Source organism: Chlamydomonas reinhardtii, chromosome 12 (assembly GCF_000002595.2).
Source record: "Chlamydomonas reinhardtii strain CC-503 cw92 mt+ chromosome 12, whole genome shotgun sequence".
In the NCBI taxonomy this organism is placed as follows: Eukaryota; Viridiplantae; Chlorophyta; class Chlorophyceae; order Chlamydomonadales; family Chlamydomonadaceae; genus Chlamydomonas; species Chlamydomonas reinhardtii.
In genome coordinates this window covers 3,144,177-3,159,230 of record NC_057015.1, presented here as the reverse complement: position 1 = coordinate 3,159,230, position 15,054 = coordinate 3,144,177, and the positions used below count along the sequence as shown (strand labels likewise).

The window sequence follows — 15,054 nt, the reverse complement described above, 5'->3', positions numbered from 1 at the left end:
CTCATGAGCTGGCGCCGGCTGGGGCATGGGGCTTCAGCAGGTGTCCTGAATGTCAGTGTGTCACCGTTGTAATGGTGCACGCCCGAAGGCCATATGGCCATGTGGCACTTTAGCAGTTTGCACTGTGGTATCGAGGTCCGACTGTCCGGGGCCAGCCGGGTCCAGGCAGTGCGACCCTGATGCGACACTGCGAAAGACTTGGATGCTACAAGAGGCCTTGCAACGTGGGTAAACGCCTAGTTACACGCGCAGTCCTTGGGCGCATGCTCTTGTATCCAAGCCCCCCCAATCCTGTATGCCATTCATCCCGCACCTGAAATACACGTGAACTGTCAAAGACTTTCGCCGAATGACAGCTACCGTTTGCTGGCGGGACTGGCCCCGCTGACAGTCTGGCAATCATGACGCACCGAGCCGCAACAGCGAGCACGCCCAACTACAACCAAGCCACGCTGTCTGACCCTTCCTGAGCACCTCATCGCCGGGCCGGCCCACCCTCCGGTCCGCCACCCGGACCGCCCTGCCCTCCCTGGCCGTTGAGCGCGTCCCTCAGCACCGCACTCAGCAGCTGATGCACCAGGCCCATGCCCTGCAGCAGCTCCTCCTCCTCGGGGCCGCCCGCACCCGCGCCGCCACCAGCACCACCCGCGCCAGCGCCCCGGCCACCCCCGCCACCACCCAGCAGCGGCGCCAGATCCGCCAGCATGTTCAGGCCGCCGCCCATGCCGCCGCCGCCACCGCCGCCGCCCAACATGATGCCGCGTGAGGGCATGAGCGGCGGCATCGACGCACCAGCCGACCCCAGTACCAGGTCATTGCCGTCGGGTCCGCGCGTGATGGTGACGGCCGGCGCCGAGCCGCCGCCGCCGCCCAGTCCATACATGCCGCCGCCACCGCCCCCAACCAGGAACGGAGGCGCGCCGAAGCCGCCCATTGCCAGCCCCGCGCCCAGCCCGCCGTCGTCCATGGGCGCGGCACCGGGTGCGCCGCCGGCGCCGCCGGCCGCGGCGCCGGCATTCCCGGCGCCTGGCCCCCGGGCACCTGCACAGCAAATGCGGGTGACAGTGCGGAGGAATCGCCGTTCAGGCACACGACCGATGTACTGCCACCTGTACGACACCACTACGGCACGCTTAGTACCAGGCGGGTACCGAGCGCGCCCCAGCTCGCACTCACCCCCGCCGGCCTGCATGAGACCCATGTGCATCAGGCGCATCTCGTCATCGCCGTCCCCTGCGGCATGGCAGCAGTCAGAAGCAAAAGGTCGGCACTGCAGTCGGCGTGTGGAATCAGGCAGTACCCGTGTCTGTCAGGACCTGGCAACCGTATCCCAGGCAACCTCCACAGCAATTTTCCACTGGACGCACCCGTCATATCCTCCTCCTGGTCTTCCTCGTACTCCTCTTCGTCATCCTCCTCCTCCTCCTCCTCCTCCTCCTCATCGTCGTCGTCGTCATCTTCATCCTGCTCCTCGTCGTGCTCGTGCTCATTCCCCTCCTCATCGCCATCATGCGCGTGGCCCTCCCCATGCGCAGCCGCCTCCGGCCCTCCCGCCGCCGCTACCGGTGTCTGCACCATTGCTGCCCCGGCACCTCCTTGCGCCTCCTGTACCGGGCGCGCGCCGTCCGTCGCCTGCTGCGCCTGGGCGGGAACCGCCGCCGCCTGCTGGCCCTCCTGGCCCTGCCCTCCCTGCCCCGCCGCAGCCTGCTGCTCGCCCTGCTGCCCCGCCGCCTGCTCGCCTTGCGCCGCCTGCGCCGCCTCCTCCTGCTGCAGCAGTATGGCCAGCGCCACGTCCATGTTGCGGTACCGGCGCATCGCGGCGGCGGCGCGGTGGCGGTCAAAGCCCATTGCCACCAGCTGCTCTACCTGCTCCGGCTCAGAGGCGGGGCCCCGCAGGCCGCCCGCGTAGATCTGTGGACCAACGGCAGGTGTGGGGGTCCAGGCAGCACATAGCTTGTGCATAGTAACGAAGTGGTAACGTAGCAGGTTGTGTGCAGATGCGCTGTTGCGTTCGTGTAGGCGCGGTACGCCTCATCCCTAATCCGCTACCTGATCCCCCGGCTGATGACGTCCCCAGCCAGGCACAATTCCACCCCCTGCCCTCCATACAATACCGCAGCTTGTGCGAGCCTCACGCCCCTACCCCTACCCGTCTGCCCCCTCCGCCCTTCTTCCCACACCACGCCTGCCTAGTGCCCACCCACCTGCCGTAGCTGGTCATCTGTGAGCGGCTCCGCAGCCGCGGGGTCGTCGCCGTGCTGCAGCAGCCAGTTGAGCGCCTGCTCCATGTCATTGCGGTGCAGCAACAGCGCCTTGCGCACCACCGGCTCGCCAAAGCCCATCTCGCCCAGCTGCGCCATCGCCGACGCGTCAGGCTCCGGAATCACAGGCGCGGGCGGCGGAGGCGGAGGCTGTGCCGGCTGGGGCGGAGCGTGGGCTGCCGCGCCGCCGCCTGGCGCGTGGGCGCCGCCTCCAGCGGCATGTGGCGGCGGGACGCCGAAAAGGCGCATACCAGGCGGAAGCATGCCGAAAGGCGGCATGCCCACCTGTTACGAGAAAGGCATCCATCGGTGACTGCACCGCATAGGGCTGCACATTACTGGCACGCGGCTGCAAGGCTGCAAGCCCCATCACCCACACACTCAAATTCCCACAGCTCTTCGCACCTGCACCTGCCCCGCGCCTCCACCTCCTCCACCGCCGGGCGCCACCGCCACGCGGCCGCCCAGCGCCGCCAGCAGCTGCATGAGCTGGTTGTCCACGTCCATGGCGAGCGCGTCCATGGGCAGCGGCATGCCGCCCGGGCCGCCGTACATGTGCCGGGCTGCACACATAGGGAGAGAGGTTGGGGAAGGTGTTGGTGGGCGCGCGCGCGTGTGAGGGCGACGTGCGTGGGCTTAGCAGACGGGTGGGGCAGTGGGTATGGGGCCGGATAGCGCAGGTGGGTGGCCCGTGCGTCACCGCCTGCCGGTCGGCTGCATCCAGGCCGCCCACCTGGCCGGGGCTGCTCCTCCACGATGCTGCTCTCCACGCCGCGCCTCCGCGCCTCCGCCAGGATGGCCGTGCGGATGGTGGCCGCGGTAGGCACGGGGGTAGTGTCGTCGGGAACGCTGGGCACGGCACCGGCCCGGTTCACCAGCAGCACCAGGTGGTCGCCGGAGCGTACGCCAGCTTGCTGCAGACTGCCAGCGCTTAGCACGCTGCCACGGTGCACCTGGGCCGGGAAAGAACGGGAACGGAAAGGAATTGAGACGAGCGGTCGCGTTCTGCATGCTGGCGCAAGTGGAGTAGCTCGAAGCTTTGCACGCCGTTAATGCATAACATTTCACTTATACGCAAGGCAATCAGATCGCGGACGCACCAGTCGCTGCTTCTGCGCAGGCAGCGACAGGTTCTCCTCCGCGCCTCGCTTGTGGAGCAGTCCCTTCAGGTCATCGATGCTGGCATTTGGATCTACGCCGTTTAGCACGAACGTTCTGTGCACACTGCGAACCACCAGGTCGATGCCTGGTGTTGCCATTTGTCCTCAAACGCTGAACGCAACTGTGGTGTTTTACAGGGATTTACGGGTGAACTGAAAATGTTAAGCGGTAGATGGAGGAAACCACTGATGTAAAAAAAACCCTTGCTCAATCCGAGTCACCTCGTAGTACCGTCCACCCTCATCCACACGCCCATACATGTCCACCATCCCCCCTCCCCCACATACCTATGCACCAAGCCTGCATGTCTACGAACGAACCCTTCTATTCGTCATCATCGCTGCCATACGCGGACCCCAACAGGGAGAGGCCGTCGGCGGTTTTGCCCCCACCGTCCTTTCCTCCCTCCGTCCCCGCTGTCCCTGCCGCCGCCGCACCACCTTGATCCGCCCCCGCGCCATGTTGCTGCTGGTACGCGCTCCAGTCGTAGCCATGCCCATACCCGTGCTGCTGTGCGTACTGCTCCCCGTACTGCGCGTACCACGCCGCATACTCGGCCTGCTGCTGCTCTGTCGCCTCCGCCCCCGCGGCCGCGGCATCATACCCGGCAACCGGCACCGCCGCAGCCGCAGCCGCCACAGGCGGCTGATACGCTTCCTTGCCGTAGCTGTGCACGTAGGCGTGGTAGTGCGCCTGGTAGGCTGCCTTGTACACGTGCTCTGCCCGCTCCTTGCGCATGCGCTCCCTGAAGTCGGGGTCGGCGCGCATGCGGCCCTGCAGCTCAGGGTCATGCCACGCCCGCTCCCACAGCGGCATCTCCGGCTCGCCCTCACCGCCTGCACCGCCGCCGACAGCGCCGCCTGCACCCCCAGCTGCCACTGCCCCGCCCTCGCCGCTGGCGCCGCTGTTTTTCCCCTTGGTGCTGCCGAAGCTGGTAGGGCCGCCGGACGCCGCCGCCACCGCCACCGCGGCGGTTGCCGCCACGTCAGCCGCCACACCCTTGCCGTAGCCCGTGCCACCCCTTGCTCCAGATCCTGGCCCTGCACCCTCTGTTCCTGTGCCCTCCGCGCCCGTGCCGCTGCTGCTCGCGCCCGCCTGCTGCCGCGCCTGCGCCTGCTTGGCTGCCACAATGCGCTGTGTCTCCTCGTAGATGTCGGGCGGGATGAAGGGAATGTCCTCCTCCTCGGCCGCGGCGGCCGCCGCCTGCTGTCGCCGCAGCAGCTCCAGCTCCCGCTCCTGCCGCTCGCGCTCTTCAAACTGCGCATCCGTGCTGCACGCGTGCGGGTGGTTTCGGCAGCGGGAACAAGGACAGGGTCTGTTACGGTACAATCACCGGTACGGTAATCGCCTGCAACCGCCACCGCGTTACGCAATCCATGTAATCAAACCTCCTGACTGGGCGCAGGCAAGCGTACATGCACATGCGCATTGGGGCCAAGGACCAGGATGATACCCGCTCGGGCCCCCTCCCCCCACTCAGACGCCCCTGCCAACGCCGCCGTCGCCGCCGCCGCCACCTCAACTGCGCACGCACCTGGGGTAGGACCCCACCGAGGTGCCCTTCTTCAGGGCCGCCTTGAGCTCCAGCTCCTGAATGCGCGCCTGCTTCTGCTCAGGCGGCAGCGACTCAAACGACTGCAGGTACACCTGGCTGAACGCCTCCTGCGAGGGGTGCGGCAGCGATGGGGTGCGGTGCGAGGTGGCGGGGGGTTGGAGATGTTGAAATCAGGCCAGACGAAGGTGGAGGACAAGAGAGGAGAAATTACAGCAACGCAATAGGGCCACAGGTGCTGGCGTCGCTTGTGACATATGCACACTGTGCAGGGCGTCAGGGACCCCATGCCCTGGCCGTAGCCACCGCTGCCAGTCTGCTGGTGGTTGCTTCTTCCGCCCTTTCCTCCAGCCCTCGGACCTGCCCTCCCGGCCGTACCTCCGCCGCGCGCTTCTGTGCCGCCACTGCCACTGGGTTGGGGTCCTCGTTGGCCCAGCGCGCCGTCACCACCTCGCCCAGGCTGCTGCCCAGCAGCGGCTGCTTGTGCATGGCCTCCTTGGCGAACTCCGCACTGGCGCGCCAGTCATACCTGCGGGGAGGGGGAGGAGCCGGCACAAGACATACATCGAAGGCAGTGAGCAGCAACGATGGGGACCCAGTCCTGCGGCAATGCGGCATATGCTGTGGGCGGCGCCCTTCATAACACAGCACAGCATAGTACGCCACGGCGCCGCGGCCAGCCCGTTGCGCCCGGCCCCGTAAATGCTGCACCTGACGAACGCGATGTTCTTGGGGTGCACGATGTAGATGTTGTTGACGGGGCCCCACAGCTTGAAGTTGGCTTCCAGCAGCTGCCGGATCTTGGGCAGCTCGTAGCTGCCGGCGCCCTCGTAACTGATGTACAGCGTGCGGTTGTCGCGGTCCAATGTGCCTGAAGAAGCATTATGTGATGGCGTACACAGCTGAGAATTTGATACTTTGCAAAGTGAGAATGTGATGATGGCACGTAGAACCAGGGCAATGACGCATGGGCAGTGACCACGCAGGGCCGAACACGCGGCTGCAAGACCCATGAAACGGCGGCCCTTCGTCTTGCGCGCGGCATTCGCACCACGGCCGTATGATAGCGGTCTAGTACACCAGCCATCGCTGCTGGCATTCCATCAATCGGACACGGCCCCTTCCACCCGCGCGCCTCTTCAGTCCGCACCTGCCCCGCTGCGGTAGCCCTCGTTCTCGCCGCGCTTCTCCCGCCCGAACACATCCGCAGACAGGTCGCGCGCCGCGTACTGCTCATCGGCGGCCGTGGGCAGGCGGTGCAGGTAGGGACAGGCGGAGCCCTGGCTGCAGCAGCCTCTGGAGGGCGCGGTGGAACCGGGGTGGGGTGGGATTGTAGAGGGAAGGCATGTCGTCAAGCGCGTCGGGGTGCGGCACGCGGAACCCCACGACGAAGCCTGTGCGCACGCTCAGTGGCACCGCCCAGTGCCCACGGCTGCTGTGCGCTTGGTAATTTGCATGTTCGAATAGTCCTATGAGGATGGATATGCAGACGTTGACGCGGTGCCCGGACCAATACCAACACGGTACAGCACGGGCCCCGCCCTGCCGCCCTGCGCCCCGGGCCCCAACGGCGGACCTTCACATACTAGCCCAGACAGCTTTACTTTGAGAAGTAGAGGCAGAACACGTGCTGCTTGGCGTCGCTGCCACGTGTGCGGCCCACGTCCGCCTCCGGCAGGCAGCGATACTTGGAAGCCTCACGCACGCGCTCCACCTGCCGCCCGCCGCCGCGGCCAGGCTGCGGCACTGACGCACTCATCTTCCGGCCGGACCAGTAGTTGACATCACCACCACCGCCGCGGGCCGCTAGCTCCTTTTGTAGCGTGGCATCGTCGACCTGTGCATCGGCATACCGACGTCAGCGGCTCAACGTGGCCCTTTGGAGCGCTGGAGAGGTGCGGTGCGTGGCGTGCCCTTCCGGAACCAAACACACCTGCCTCCGGGCCGGCCGCGACAGCCACTCCACCCGGTTGGGGTACTGCGGATCTCGCGGGTTAAGCTGCATGATATTGTTTCAGCGAATGCAAATGATGGACAGGCCGGAAGGAATGCACTTGGCGCGCTTCTAGTTGGTTCCAGTTTGCAGTCCAGTTTGAGTCGCTCAACCTATTCTACATGGCGAAAAGTCTGTAAACTGTGAGCGTTGACACAGCATCAAAAGTATTACTATGAGCCAGGGGGCAGCAAGGTCAGCCCCATCCGGCTTGCCTGGGCGTGGGGCTCACGTCGCGGTTGCTCCCAACGCACATTGCAACACACTAATTCACAAGCCGAAACAACACATTTTGCCTGCTGGTTAACTGTCACTTGTTGGAGCTAGTGACGCGAACCCACGACCGGTCCAAAGGTTCTTCCTGAGCCCCACCCAACACGTTCCTACTAGCTTGAGTTCTTTCTAGGGCGGGGTGTGGCTGCCAGACCCCAAAAGCTCTCCTCCATGGCAGCGGCGAACCAAAAGCCGGGTCCAGCAGGCCGACCAGAGCCCCTGATTGGACATCCTCGCTATGAAAAGGTTGGTAATTCTCAGGGTGCATAGAGGTGCTGTCCTCGCCCAACCGGGCGCAGGGCCCAACGCGATGCTGCGTGGGCGGCCTCGGCTTCGCACGAGGGCATCATGCGCGATGTTCGCTTGCGGTGGCTTGGCGAACCTGGTGTTTGTACTGTGTGCAGCAACTGACTCATGATTTCTGGGCTCCTGTGCAGATCAAGGACCTAAACAGCGGCACCTTCGGCTTCGTGCAGCTTGCACGCGACAAGCTGACAGGGGAAACATGGGCTGTGAAGTTCATTGAGCGCGGGGACAAGGTGAACGCTGCTTGGGGGAGCCTGAACTTCGAGCGGGGGTTCGGGGTTGGGGGATGGGTAACGACGCGGCTCCGACCCGATGTTGGCGAACACTGCCCGGGCGGGGGCCTGAGGCGTCGATGCGGGTGACAAGTGGCCTGGTGCACCCTAGGAACGGCCGTTGGCCTTGGGATGCAGGCCGGTTTGCACCTCCATGGGGGCGCCCAAGCCCTCATCCGTCCGCTGGCCAGTGCGGTGGCCCTCACACGCGAACGGTGGGTGGGATATCGCCTAACCGCGCGTAACCCGGCCCGCATCGCTGTCGTACACACAGATTACGAAGTACGTGGAGCGCGAGATCATCAACCACCGGTGTCTAGTGCACCCACACATTGTGCAGGTGCGTGGGAGAGGCTTGGGATTGCCCAGTGCAGGGCAGGAGCGGGGGCTTGGTGGCTTGGCGTTGCATGTTCCTTTTGGCGACAGTGGGGAGGTGCATACCCTGTCTGTGCCTGTCAGCGTTGGCCCGCTTGACCGCATACTGACTCCTCGCTTTGTGTCACCTACCCCCGGTGTTCTGGGCTTCGTGGCTGGATGGCGCACAGTTCCGGGAGGTAAGCCCGGGCGCGGGAAGGGGCGGTTTTGAGGACGACAGCAGCGGGACCGCGGTATTGGGCAGGGCACGACGGCCAACATGCGTTAGACACTTGCCAGCCTGGTAACGCTCGCGGGCGCAAGCAAACCGGCGAAATGCGCAGCGGGGTTGCCGCATACCGTATGCGTCTGGGCCCCTTCCTATGGGAATGCCATTGGCTCGCCCTCCTCTCGCTTATGCCCACATCGCACCAATGCCGTACCCACGCGCCCCACAGGTGTTCCTGACTCCCACGCACCTGTGCATCGTGATGGAGTTCGCGCCCGGCGGCGACATGTTTGAGTACGTGGTGCGCAAGAATGGGTTGAGAGAGGACGAGGCGCGGTGGTTCTTCCAGCAGCTCATTGTGGGGCTCGACTACTGCCACCGCATGGTGAGTGACAGGCGGGCAGCGATGACGTGAAACAGCGATGGTGGGTACAGACGTATGGTACTGTGGAGCCTAGTGAGGAGTGGGCGCGTGATGGGGGCAGTGCATCAGGCCGGCGCCAACCGCACGCCACCTCGCCGCATGCGACAGGGCGTGGTGAACCGCGACATCAAGCTGGAGAACACGCTGCTGGACTCCAGTCCGCGGCCGCTGGTGAAGATATGTGATTTTGGGTACTCCAAGGTCTGTTGGGTGGGCAGCCGCAAACGGCGTCAGGGGCAAAGCAGCCGGGCGGGCTCAATACCACCAGGCTAACCGGTTCACGGGTTGGGGGTTTGGGGGCACTGGCGAGTCGAGGACTGAGCGGCTTGGGTGGGGCGTGTGATGCCTGCTTATTGTATGTACGGCCTGCCGCTGTGTTGCCAACGCCTGTCGAACAACGCCTGTCGCCCGATTGCAAACCCTGTGAGCGCCGCCGCTGTCGCATTGCTTGCATTTCTCTGACAACCCGTATGTTTCATCCGCAGCATGAGTCCCTGCATTCAGCGCCCATCTCCAAAGTCGGCACCGCGTTTTACACGGCGCCTGAAGTGTTCCTCAGCGAACACGAGTATGACGGCAAGGTAACCAGGACCGTGCCCATCGCCCGATTGTACTGACACTCCCCTGTGCCTGTTTGTGTGCTGTGCCGCCGCCTGCCCGCCGGGCCCCGTCGCCGCCGCTGCTCCCCGCTCCTGCTGCCCCGGCCCCCAGCACGAAAAGTTCCAGTCGGCACCGGGGTCGCGGGTCGGCACGCCGGCGTACCTGGCCCCCGAGGTCATCCTGACCACCAAGGGGAAGACCTATGACGGCAAGGTAGATTGGATGCACGCTCGCAGCTCCCGCAAACATGGGGCTGTGGACACGACGAGGCGCGCGCGAGTAGCCCGCGCGCGCTGGACGCTAGCAAACAGCACGTAGCGCGTGACGCACGTTGGCGCGTGAGGATGCGAGCAAGCCGCCCCGCGAGGCGCACACAAGTACATGCGGCGAATGCCGTCGTGATCACAGTGCTGCCTAACGCAATGCAACCGGAGGCTGGGGCGGCCGCGAGCGCGCGAAGAGTGACTTGAGGAGGCGGCGTGCGGCGGATCAGGGGCTGGTCGCTTGCGGGCGGACCCGGAGAGGATGCCGCACGGCCGTGTCGCGTGCAGCCATGGGCGTATGAAGCGCTGTTGGGTTGGTTGCTCGGACGGAGCGAGGAGAAGACGCGCGTGTGGGGAGGAGCGCCGGGAGGGCTGCTAGGGCGCGCTACGGCAAGCGCGCCCAGTGATGCACACATTACCCCCGGCCTCTTGCATCATCCATCCCCCATTACGTGGACGGCTCAGGCACACGCCTGGTCGCACAGGGCCTCGGCGAGCAACACACGCCGCCGAGTGCACGGCCCTCAGTCTCCCTCGCGGTGATGTCCGCTGCGCCTCACAGTCGCGCCCGGCTGGGTGTGGCGCCTAGGTCCTGTCCCAGCGGCCGGCGCAAGCCGCGCATGCCAAACGCTGGGGGGCACCGGCCACACCGCCCGTTCGGCAGGCGCGCGGCCTCTCCCCCACCTCTACCTCGGGGAAGGCCCGCTGCTGGCCGCGGGTCACATGCTACCGTAGAGTTCCGTCGATTGTCGGTCGTCATGGGTCGCGGGCCGGAGCCACGTCGGAGCCGGCGCAGGTGGTCGGCTGACGCACGGCAGCCCGCGGCAGGCGGTCGGCAGGCTGTTGGTGGAGAGAGGGGGGTGATTGGAAGGGGATGGGGATTCGCGTGCGTGTGCATGTGTGTGTATGACGAGAGAGTGTGTTGTGTGCGCATGGGCCGAGGCGCATGGCGATATAGGGCACTGCATGCGAGCAGCTGCAGCAGTGCGGCGGGGCCCGGTGGGGAGCGGTGCCAGCTGTCTAGGGGACTGCTTGTATGCCTGTATGCATGCTTGTTATGTGTGCAGTGCGGGGTCGCAGCCAGCCAGTCAGCCGCTCCGGGCGCGCGTGGACGTCCTGCTGACGGCAGCGCCTGCTGCTGCTGCTCCTGCTGCTGCCGGGTGGTGGTGCTGCAGATTGCGGACATCTGGAGCTGCGGCGTGATGCTGTACGTGATGCTGGTGGGCGCCTACCCCTTCGAGCGGCCAGAGGACAAGCACGACAACCAGAAGCTGCAGAAGATGATTCAGGTGCGCGGAGGGCAGCGGCCGCGTGCATGGGGAGGAAGAGCAGAAGGAGGGCCACCGGTCTCGTTTGACTGCTACGTGGGGCACGCGGGTTGCTCACTGCCTGTGTAAATACCGTCAACCCTGACGCCACCTTCCTCCACCGCCGCCTGGGCGCCGCTGCGACACGCGCCGCGTTCCGCCGTGCAGCGCATCCTGCACGTTGACTACCACATCCCGCCGCACGTGCGCGCCAGCGAGGACTGCAAGGACCTGCTGGCTAAGATCCTGGTGGCGGACCCGCACAAGCGCATCACCGTGGACGGCATCTACAACCACAAGTGGTACCTCAAGGGGCTGCCGCCGGGCGTGCGCGAGATGAACGACCGCGTGCAGCCGCCGCCGGAGGGGCTGCAGGTGTGGCGCGGTATTAAGGCTGTGGGGCGGGGGCTACGCCGCAATCGGGCTTGCGCACCCTTGTGCCCAGGATTTTTTAGTTGCTACCTGGGAGTCAGAGAAGTACGGTTCTTGCCGTAGGTTGCATCGTGCCGGGAATGACAAACCATACGTAACAACGCCGCCCCCTCCCGCCACGCTCACGCCTGCAGAGTGTGGAGGAGATCAAGCGGTTGATAGAGGAGGCGCGGCATGTGGGCGTGGGCGCGCCCGGCTACGTCAACCCGGTGGAGACGGACGAGTACATTGACGACGCCATGGACAACATGTGAGCACTTGGGTGGCTACGGTAGTCGGGGCTTTTGCGGCCTTCATGTCGGCTTTGGTTCCTTAACTCCGGTGGCATCATAGGTCGTGTAGGTCTCGGCCGTTTCCTTGGCGGGGTTGGGGATGGTCGGAGAGGGTTGGGGCGTTGCGGTATCCTTGATGCCGGGGCGAAGGCAGCCTAGGGGGGCTGAAGCGCTCCCGCAGGCAGTATACAAGATGCTTTGGTCCTTCCCATTCGACCCACGTGCCGCTCCTGCTGCAATGCATGGCCTGCTCTGCGGCTGCAGGTACGATGAGGGAAGCCTGGACTACAACGACTGAGGGGGGGCGGAGTGGCGGCGGCCACCGGGTGGGCGGAGAGGGCACAAGCACTGCATGGAGAGCGCGGCCTGAACGGAGCGCACTGGGTTCTTGCATTCTGACAGCTTTGCAGCGATATGGTTGGGGTGCTGGGGGGGACAGCTCACAAGGGATACAAAAGAAGGTAGGAACTGTCGAGCATGCGTGTGGGGTTTTCTTGGTTGGAGGTTACGTATGGGAAGGAGGAGGCGGAGCTTTGGACATGAGTGAGTTGCCATCGCGGTCCGGTCCCAGTATGCGAGTGGGCCACAGCAGTGGTAGCCTGGTGTGTGGCCCCCAAGATGCGTTGGGTGGGCGAACAGGCGTTCTAGGAGCCACGAGGTAGTGCTGGGCGGCAGGAAGTTGGTGTGGAGTGCACAGCGGCGTTGCTAGCCGCCCGTTGCCACATTGTGCGGTGCGGTTTGTTGGGGTGAGCTTGAAGACTATGGCTGGAGTGGCCTTACACAAGATGTTGTGGATAACAGGTCAGGGGGGTCAGGCGGGTCAGGTGACGCCTGTTTGGGGCAGCCGGTACAGTGGCGACATCCCAGAGCTGTGCAGTGTTACGGCTGTATGTTGCACGCTCAAATCACAAGTAGCTTTGCCACCAAGACGTGTAAATAGCAACCCCTTTCATCTCTCTCGAGTTTTGCTCAAACGGATGCTCGTTGAGACCGAGTCGTAAGTTCATCAGACGTCAGACGCATGTGAGCAATCCAGCTTGTTGCCAAGTCGGCTCGCCCTGTTAGGCTGTTACTGACCAGCACCTCCCCTGTCGCCCGCCGTCGCCCACTTTCCGAGGGAGCGGCCGGGGGGGGGGGGGGGGTAGGAAAGTGCCAGACCCCATGCCCCGAAATCCCCCGGGACCCCCCTTGAGGGGATGACCGATCCCCCCCCCCCCGGACAAAACCTTGTTGTTTAGGGCCCCGCGCCACACGCCATCCAGAGGTCTGGGGCAGAACATGCACGAGTCGTCGCCTGGGGCGCGTAGGGTCTGGCGCCCAAAGAAGTTGAGAGGCACCTGGTCTAGGTAGCCCCTGTAGCGGTATAGGGAGGAGTGCAGCTCGGTGCTGGGCTGGTCAATGCTGTCCACTTTTACCTGTGTGTGGGAGAATAATTTACAGCTCTAGCGTGCCGTCTGCAGACAGGTGGCTAGTGAACTTGGCAATCACAAGCGCAAAGTTGCCGGTTGCCACGGCGCCCGTGTTGGGGAGCGTGTGTCGAAGATGACATTGAATGCATCTCCGGTTGAGGGCTCATCGACGACGGCCCACACGTAACGGATGAGGTTGGCTATGGTGGGTACAAGTGCGGTTCCAATGCGGCTCACTAGCGGCGTTGGGAAGAGGCCCGTGTCAGGGAAGACCAGTAGTTGGACGCCAAGGGTGCGTGTGTGAGTACTGCGACTAGTCTGCACGTGGACATCGGTTATTTAGCAACACATGCACTTCCTATCCAGTTACTACATACACCCGTCGCGCCCGTGCCTTCCATCCCTGGCCCCGGGCTGCCGCCGCTCAAACGCTTACGTCCACCAGCAGCACTAGAGCGGGTGGCAAAGCAGCTTCGATGCCATGATACAACGGCCTCGGCTCTACAACGTCATGTTCGCTTGTGCATGTTGCGTTATTTCAAGCACGTCGACAACCGAATCTCCAACACGGCACTACGGACACACTCCAACACGGTACCACGGCAAACGCGGTGACGGCACCAGTCGCTGCACCCGGACTAACCATCGCCGCCACTGTCTGCTGGCATACACCATCGCCGCAACTCCTGTACTCCAATCATGGCGCACCACATGCGTGGCCTCTCAGGAACAAAGGGAAGTGAACCAGCAATTAGCCGCCATCAGGCACGTTGCCGAGTGACAGCAACCACGCAAGCCCGTATCAGACGAAGGCCTCTATCTGTAGCAACAGGCCATTAGGCCATAGCACAGCTTGACAATCGACACGGTCTGTGCGACATGTTTGAGCCACCAAATCCCCAGGCATCCGCACAAACTGAACTCCGTCCCTGCCTGCCGTCCGCCCCGTAACGTCGTGCTCGCACCACTCTGGCTGTCAGGGTGCTTAACCGCTGGGCAGCGCGCCGCACATCTGGCCATTCTCACCGCCACTTATGCTGCGGCGGCGGCGGCTGTCCCTGTTGCGCGACACCTCATTGCCGCCCCCGCCGAAAGCCAGACCCAAGCCCACGGTGATGGCAAGGGCGGTCAAGCCTCCACCAATGGCCGCACCGAGAGTGGTCGCCAGGCTCCAGCTTTCCCCGCCGCTCCGACGGCGGGAAGGCGGCAAGAAGCGGCTGCTGCTGCCAGACGCCGATGTGGAAGGGCTCGCAACACGGCTACCTTGAGTGCCAAACGCCATCAGGCCCTCCGACAGGTGGCCGCCCAGCACATCTGCGGCCCACACAATGGCCACCAGTAGAGCCACGGGCTTGAACACGTGCTGTATGCCGAAGGTCAGGCAGGTGACGATGCACGCCCCGGCCCAGCTTAGCCAGCCGCCCTGTGCCCACAATGCACAACAGCAGGACAAGGACGCCGTGGGTGTGCTGTAGGCTTTGGGGCACTATTGCCTGCGGCAGGGTCCTAGCTTCCAAAAACAAAAGCATGGGGGAGACGAGCTGGCCTGGCTTACCTGCTGGTGCCGTGGTCCACTAGGTCCATTCGGGCCGTTGCCGCCGTCACCAGTGGCTGCGTGGAAGCCCGCGGGGGGGCCGCGACCCGGCGGACCCGAACCGTCCAGACGAGCCGACTCAGCAGTGGGCTGCTGGGAGACTTCGCTGCCAGCAGCCACGCAGCTCCGGTTGCCGACCGCGCCCTGCGCACACGGTGCCCAAGTGATGACGCAGCACAGTCAGTGGAGGTGCCGCACCAACCCAGCGTTAAGCCAGACCCTACCGCTTTTGCGTGAGCAAGGTAACGCGACCATGCCGGCCGCGCCTGCCCAAGCACTGCCGGGAGGTGCGTTGTGGTGCACCTGCCCGATGTTGTGCAACTGCCCCGACTGAGCAACATCACAGCTTATA

General features: G+C 64.7%; 4 protein-coding genes across 5 annotated transcripts; 1 reads left to right on the top strand and 3 right to left on the bottom strand.

Annotated features, from left to right (window-relative positions):
- Positions 1-105: 105 nt before the first annotated feature.
- CHLRE_12g499450v5 (uncharacterized protein) lies at positions 106-3,555 on the bottom strand. The gene is made up of 7 exons (XM_043068058.1): positions 3,362-3,555; positions 2,995-3,214; positions 2,667-2,824; positions 2,205-2,546; positions 1,368-1,911; positions 1,177-1,233; positions 106-1,041 (listed from the first exon to the last, which is right to left on the bottom strand). Exons 1-7 carry the CDS (start codon positions 3,518-3,520, stop codon positions 476-478), a joined length of 2,046 nt encoding a protein of 681 aa, XP_042918308.1. The 5' UTR covers positions 3,521-3,555; the 3' UTR covers positions 106-475.
- Positions 3,556-3,603: 48 nt separating this feature from the next.
- On the bottom strand, positions 3,604-7,075 carry CHLRE_12g499451v5 (uncharacterized protein). Its single transcript, XM_043068059.1, has 7 exons — positions 6,908-7,075; positions 6,579-6,811; positions 6,125-6,270; positions 5,686-5,845; positions 5,353-5,503; positions 4,957-5,084; positions 3,604-4,692 (listed from the first exon to the last, which is right to left on the bottom strand). The coding sequence occupies exons 1-7, from the start codon at positions 6,977-6,979 to the stop codon at positions 3,747-3,749; spliced, it is 1,836 nt and encodes a 611-aa protein (XP_042918307.1). The 5' UTR covers positions 6,980-7,075; the 3' UTR covers positions 3,604-3,746.
- Positions 7,076-7,255: 180 nt separating this feature from the next.
- On the top strand, positions 7,256-12,647 carry CHLRE_12g499500v5 (uncharacterized protein). Its single transcript, XM_001702322.2, has 11 exons — positions 7,256-7,486; positions 7,678-7,779; positions 8,093-8,158; positions 8,364-8,372; positions 8,631-8,786; positions 8,934-9,026; positions 9,537-9,638; positions 10,864-10,977; positions 11,164-11,370; positions 11,562-11,677; positions 11,964-12,647. Exons 1-11 carry the CDS (start codon positions 7,412-7,414, stop codon positions 11,995-11,997), a joined length of 1,074 nt encoding a protein of 357 aa, XP_001702374.1. The 5' UTR covers positions 7,256-7,411; the 3' UTR covers positions 11,998-12,647.
- Positions 12,648-12,913: 266 nt separating this feature from the next.
- Positions 12,914-15,054, bottom strand: CHLRE_12g499550v5 (uncharacterized protein). 2 transcript variants are annotated; one of them, XM_001702282.2, is made up of 3 exons: positions 14,927-15,054; positions 14,664-14,846; positions 12,914-14,531 (listed from the first exon to the last, which is right to left on the bottom strand). In XM_001702282.2, exons 1-3 carry the CDS (start codon positions 15,041-15,043, stop codon positions 14,094-14,096), a joined length of 738 nt encoding a protein of 245 aa, XP_001702334.2. In that variant the 5' UTR covers positions 15,044-15,054; the 3' UTR covers positions 12,914-14,093. The 2 variants fall into 2 exon arrangements, with proteins under 2 accessions (XP_001702334.2, XP_042918306.1); XM_043068060.1 differs by having other exon boundaries at positions 12,914-14,422.

What these genes read in the sequence shown, in the direction of transcription:
- CHLRE_12g499450v5 (XM_043068058.1), bottom strand. Translation starts at nt 3,520, where the DNA reads ATGGCAACACCAGGCATCGACCTGGTGGTTCGCAGTGTGCACAGAACG. An exon ending in CTGCGCAGAAGCAGCGACTG is followed by an intron (nt 3,215 to 3,361) that starts GTGCGTCCGCGA and finishes TTCCCGGCCCAG; the next exon opens with GTGCACCGTGGCAGCGTGCT. An exon ending in GGAGGAGCAGCCCCGGCCAG is followed by an intron (nt 2,825 to 2,994) that starts GTGGGCGGCCTG and finishes CTATGTGTGCAG; the next exon opens with CCCGGCACATGTACGGCGGC.
- CHLRE_12g499451v5 (XM_043068059.1), bottom strand. Translation starts at nt 6,979, where the DNA reads ATGCAGCTTAACCCGCGAGATCCGCAGTACCCCAACCGGGTGGAGTGG. An exon ending in TTCTGCCTCTACTTCTCAAA is followed by an intron (nt 6,271 to 6,578) that starts GTAAAGCTGTCT and finishes CGCGCCCTCCAG; the next exon opens with AGGCTGCTGCAGCCAGGGCT. An exon ending in GGGCTACCGCAGCGGGGCAG is followed by an intron (nt 5,846 to 6,124) that starts GTGCGGACTGAA and finishes ATGCTTCTTCAG; the next exon opens with GCACATTGGACCGCGACAAC.
- CHLRE_12g499500v5 (XM_001702322.2), top strand. Translation starts at nt 7,412, where the DNA reads ATGGCAGCGGCGAACCAAAAGCCGGGTCCAGCAGGCCGACCAGAGCCC. An exon ending in TCGACTACTGCCACCGCATG is followed by an intron (nt 8,787 to 8,933) that starts GTGAGTGACAGG and finishes CGCATGCGACAG; the next exon opens with GGCGTGGTGAACCGCGACAT. An exon ending in AGCTGCAGAAGATGATTCAG is followed by an intron (nt 10,978 to 11,163) that starts GTGCGCGGAGGG and finishes TCCGCCGTGCAG; the next exon opens with CGCATCCTGCACGTTGACTA.
- CHLRE_12g499550v5 (XM_001702282.2), bottom strand. Translation starts at nt 15,043, where the DNA reads ATGTTGCTCAGTCGGGGCAGTTGCACAACATCGGGCAGGTGCACCACA. An exon ending in ACCTTGCTCACGCAAAAGCG is followed by an intron (nt 14,847 to 14,926) that starts GTAGGGTCTGGC and finishes CCGTGTGCGCAG; the next exon opens with GGCGCGGTCGGCAACCGGAG. An exon ending in GTGGACCACGGCACCAGCAG is followed by an intron (nt 14,532 to 14,663) that starts GTAAGCCAGGCC and finishes TTGTGGGCACAG; the next exon opens with GGCGGCTGGCTAAGCTGGGC.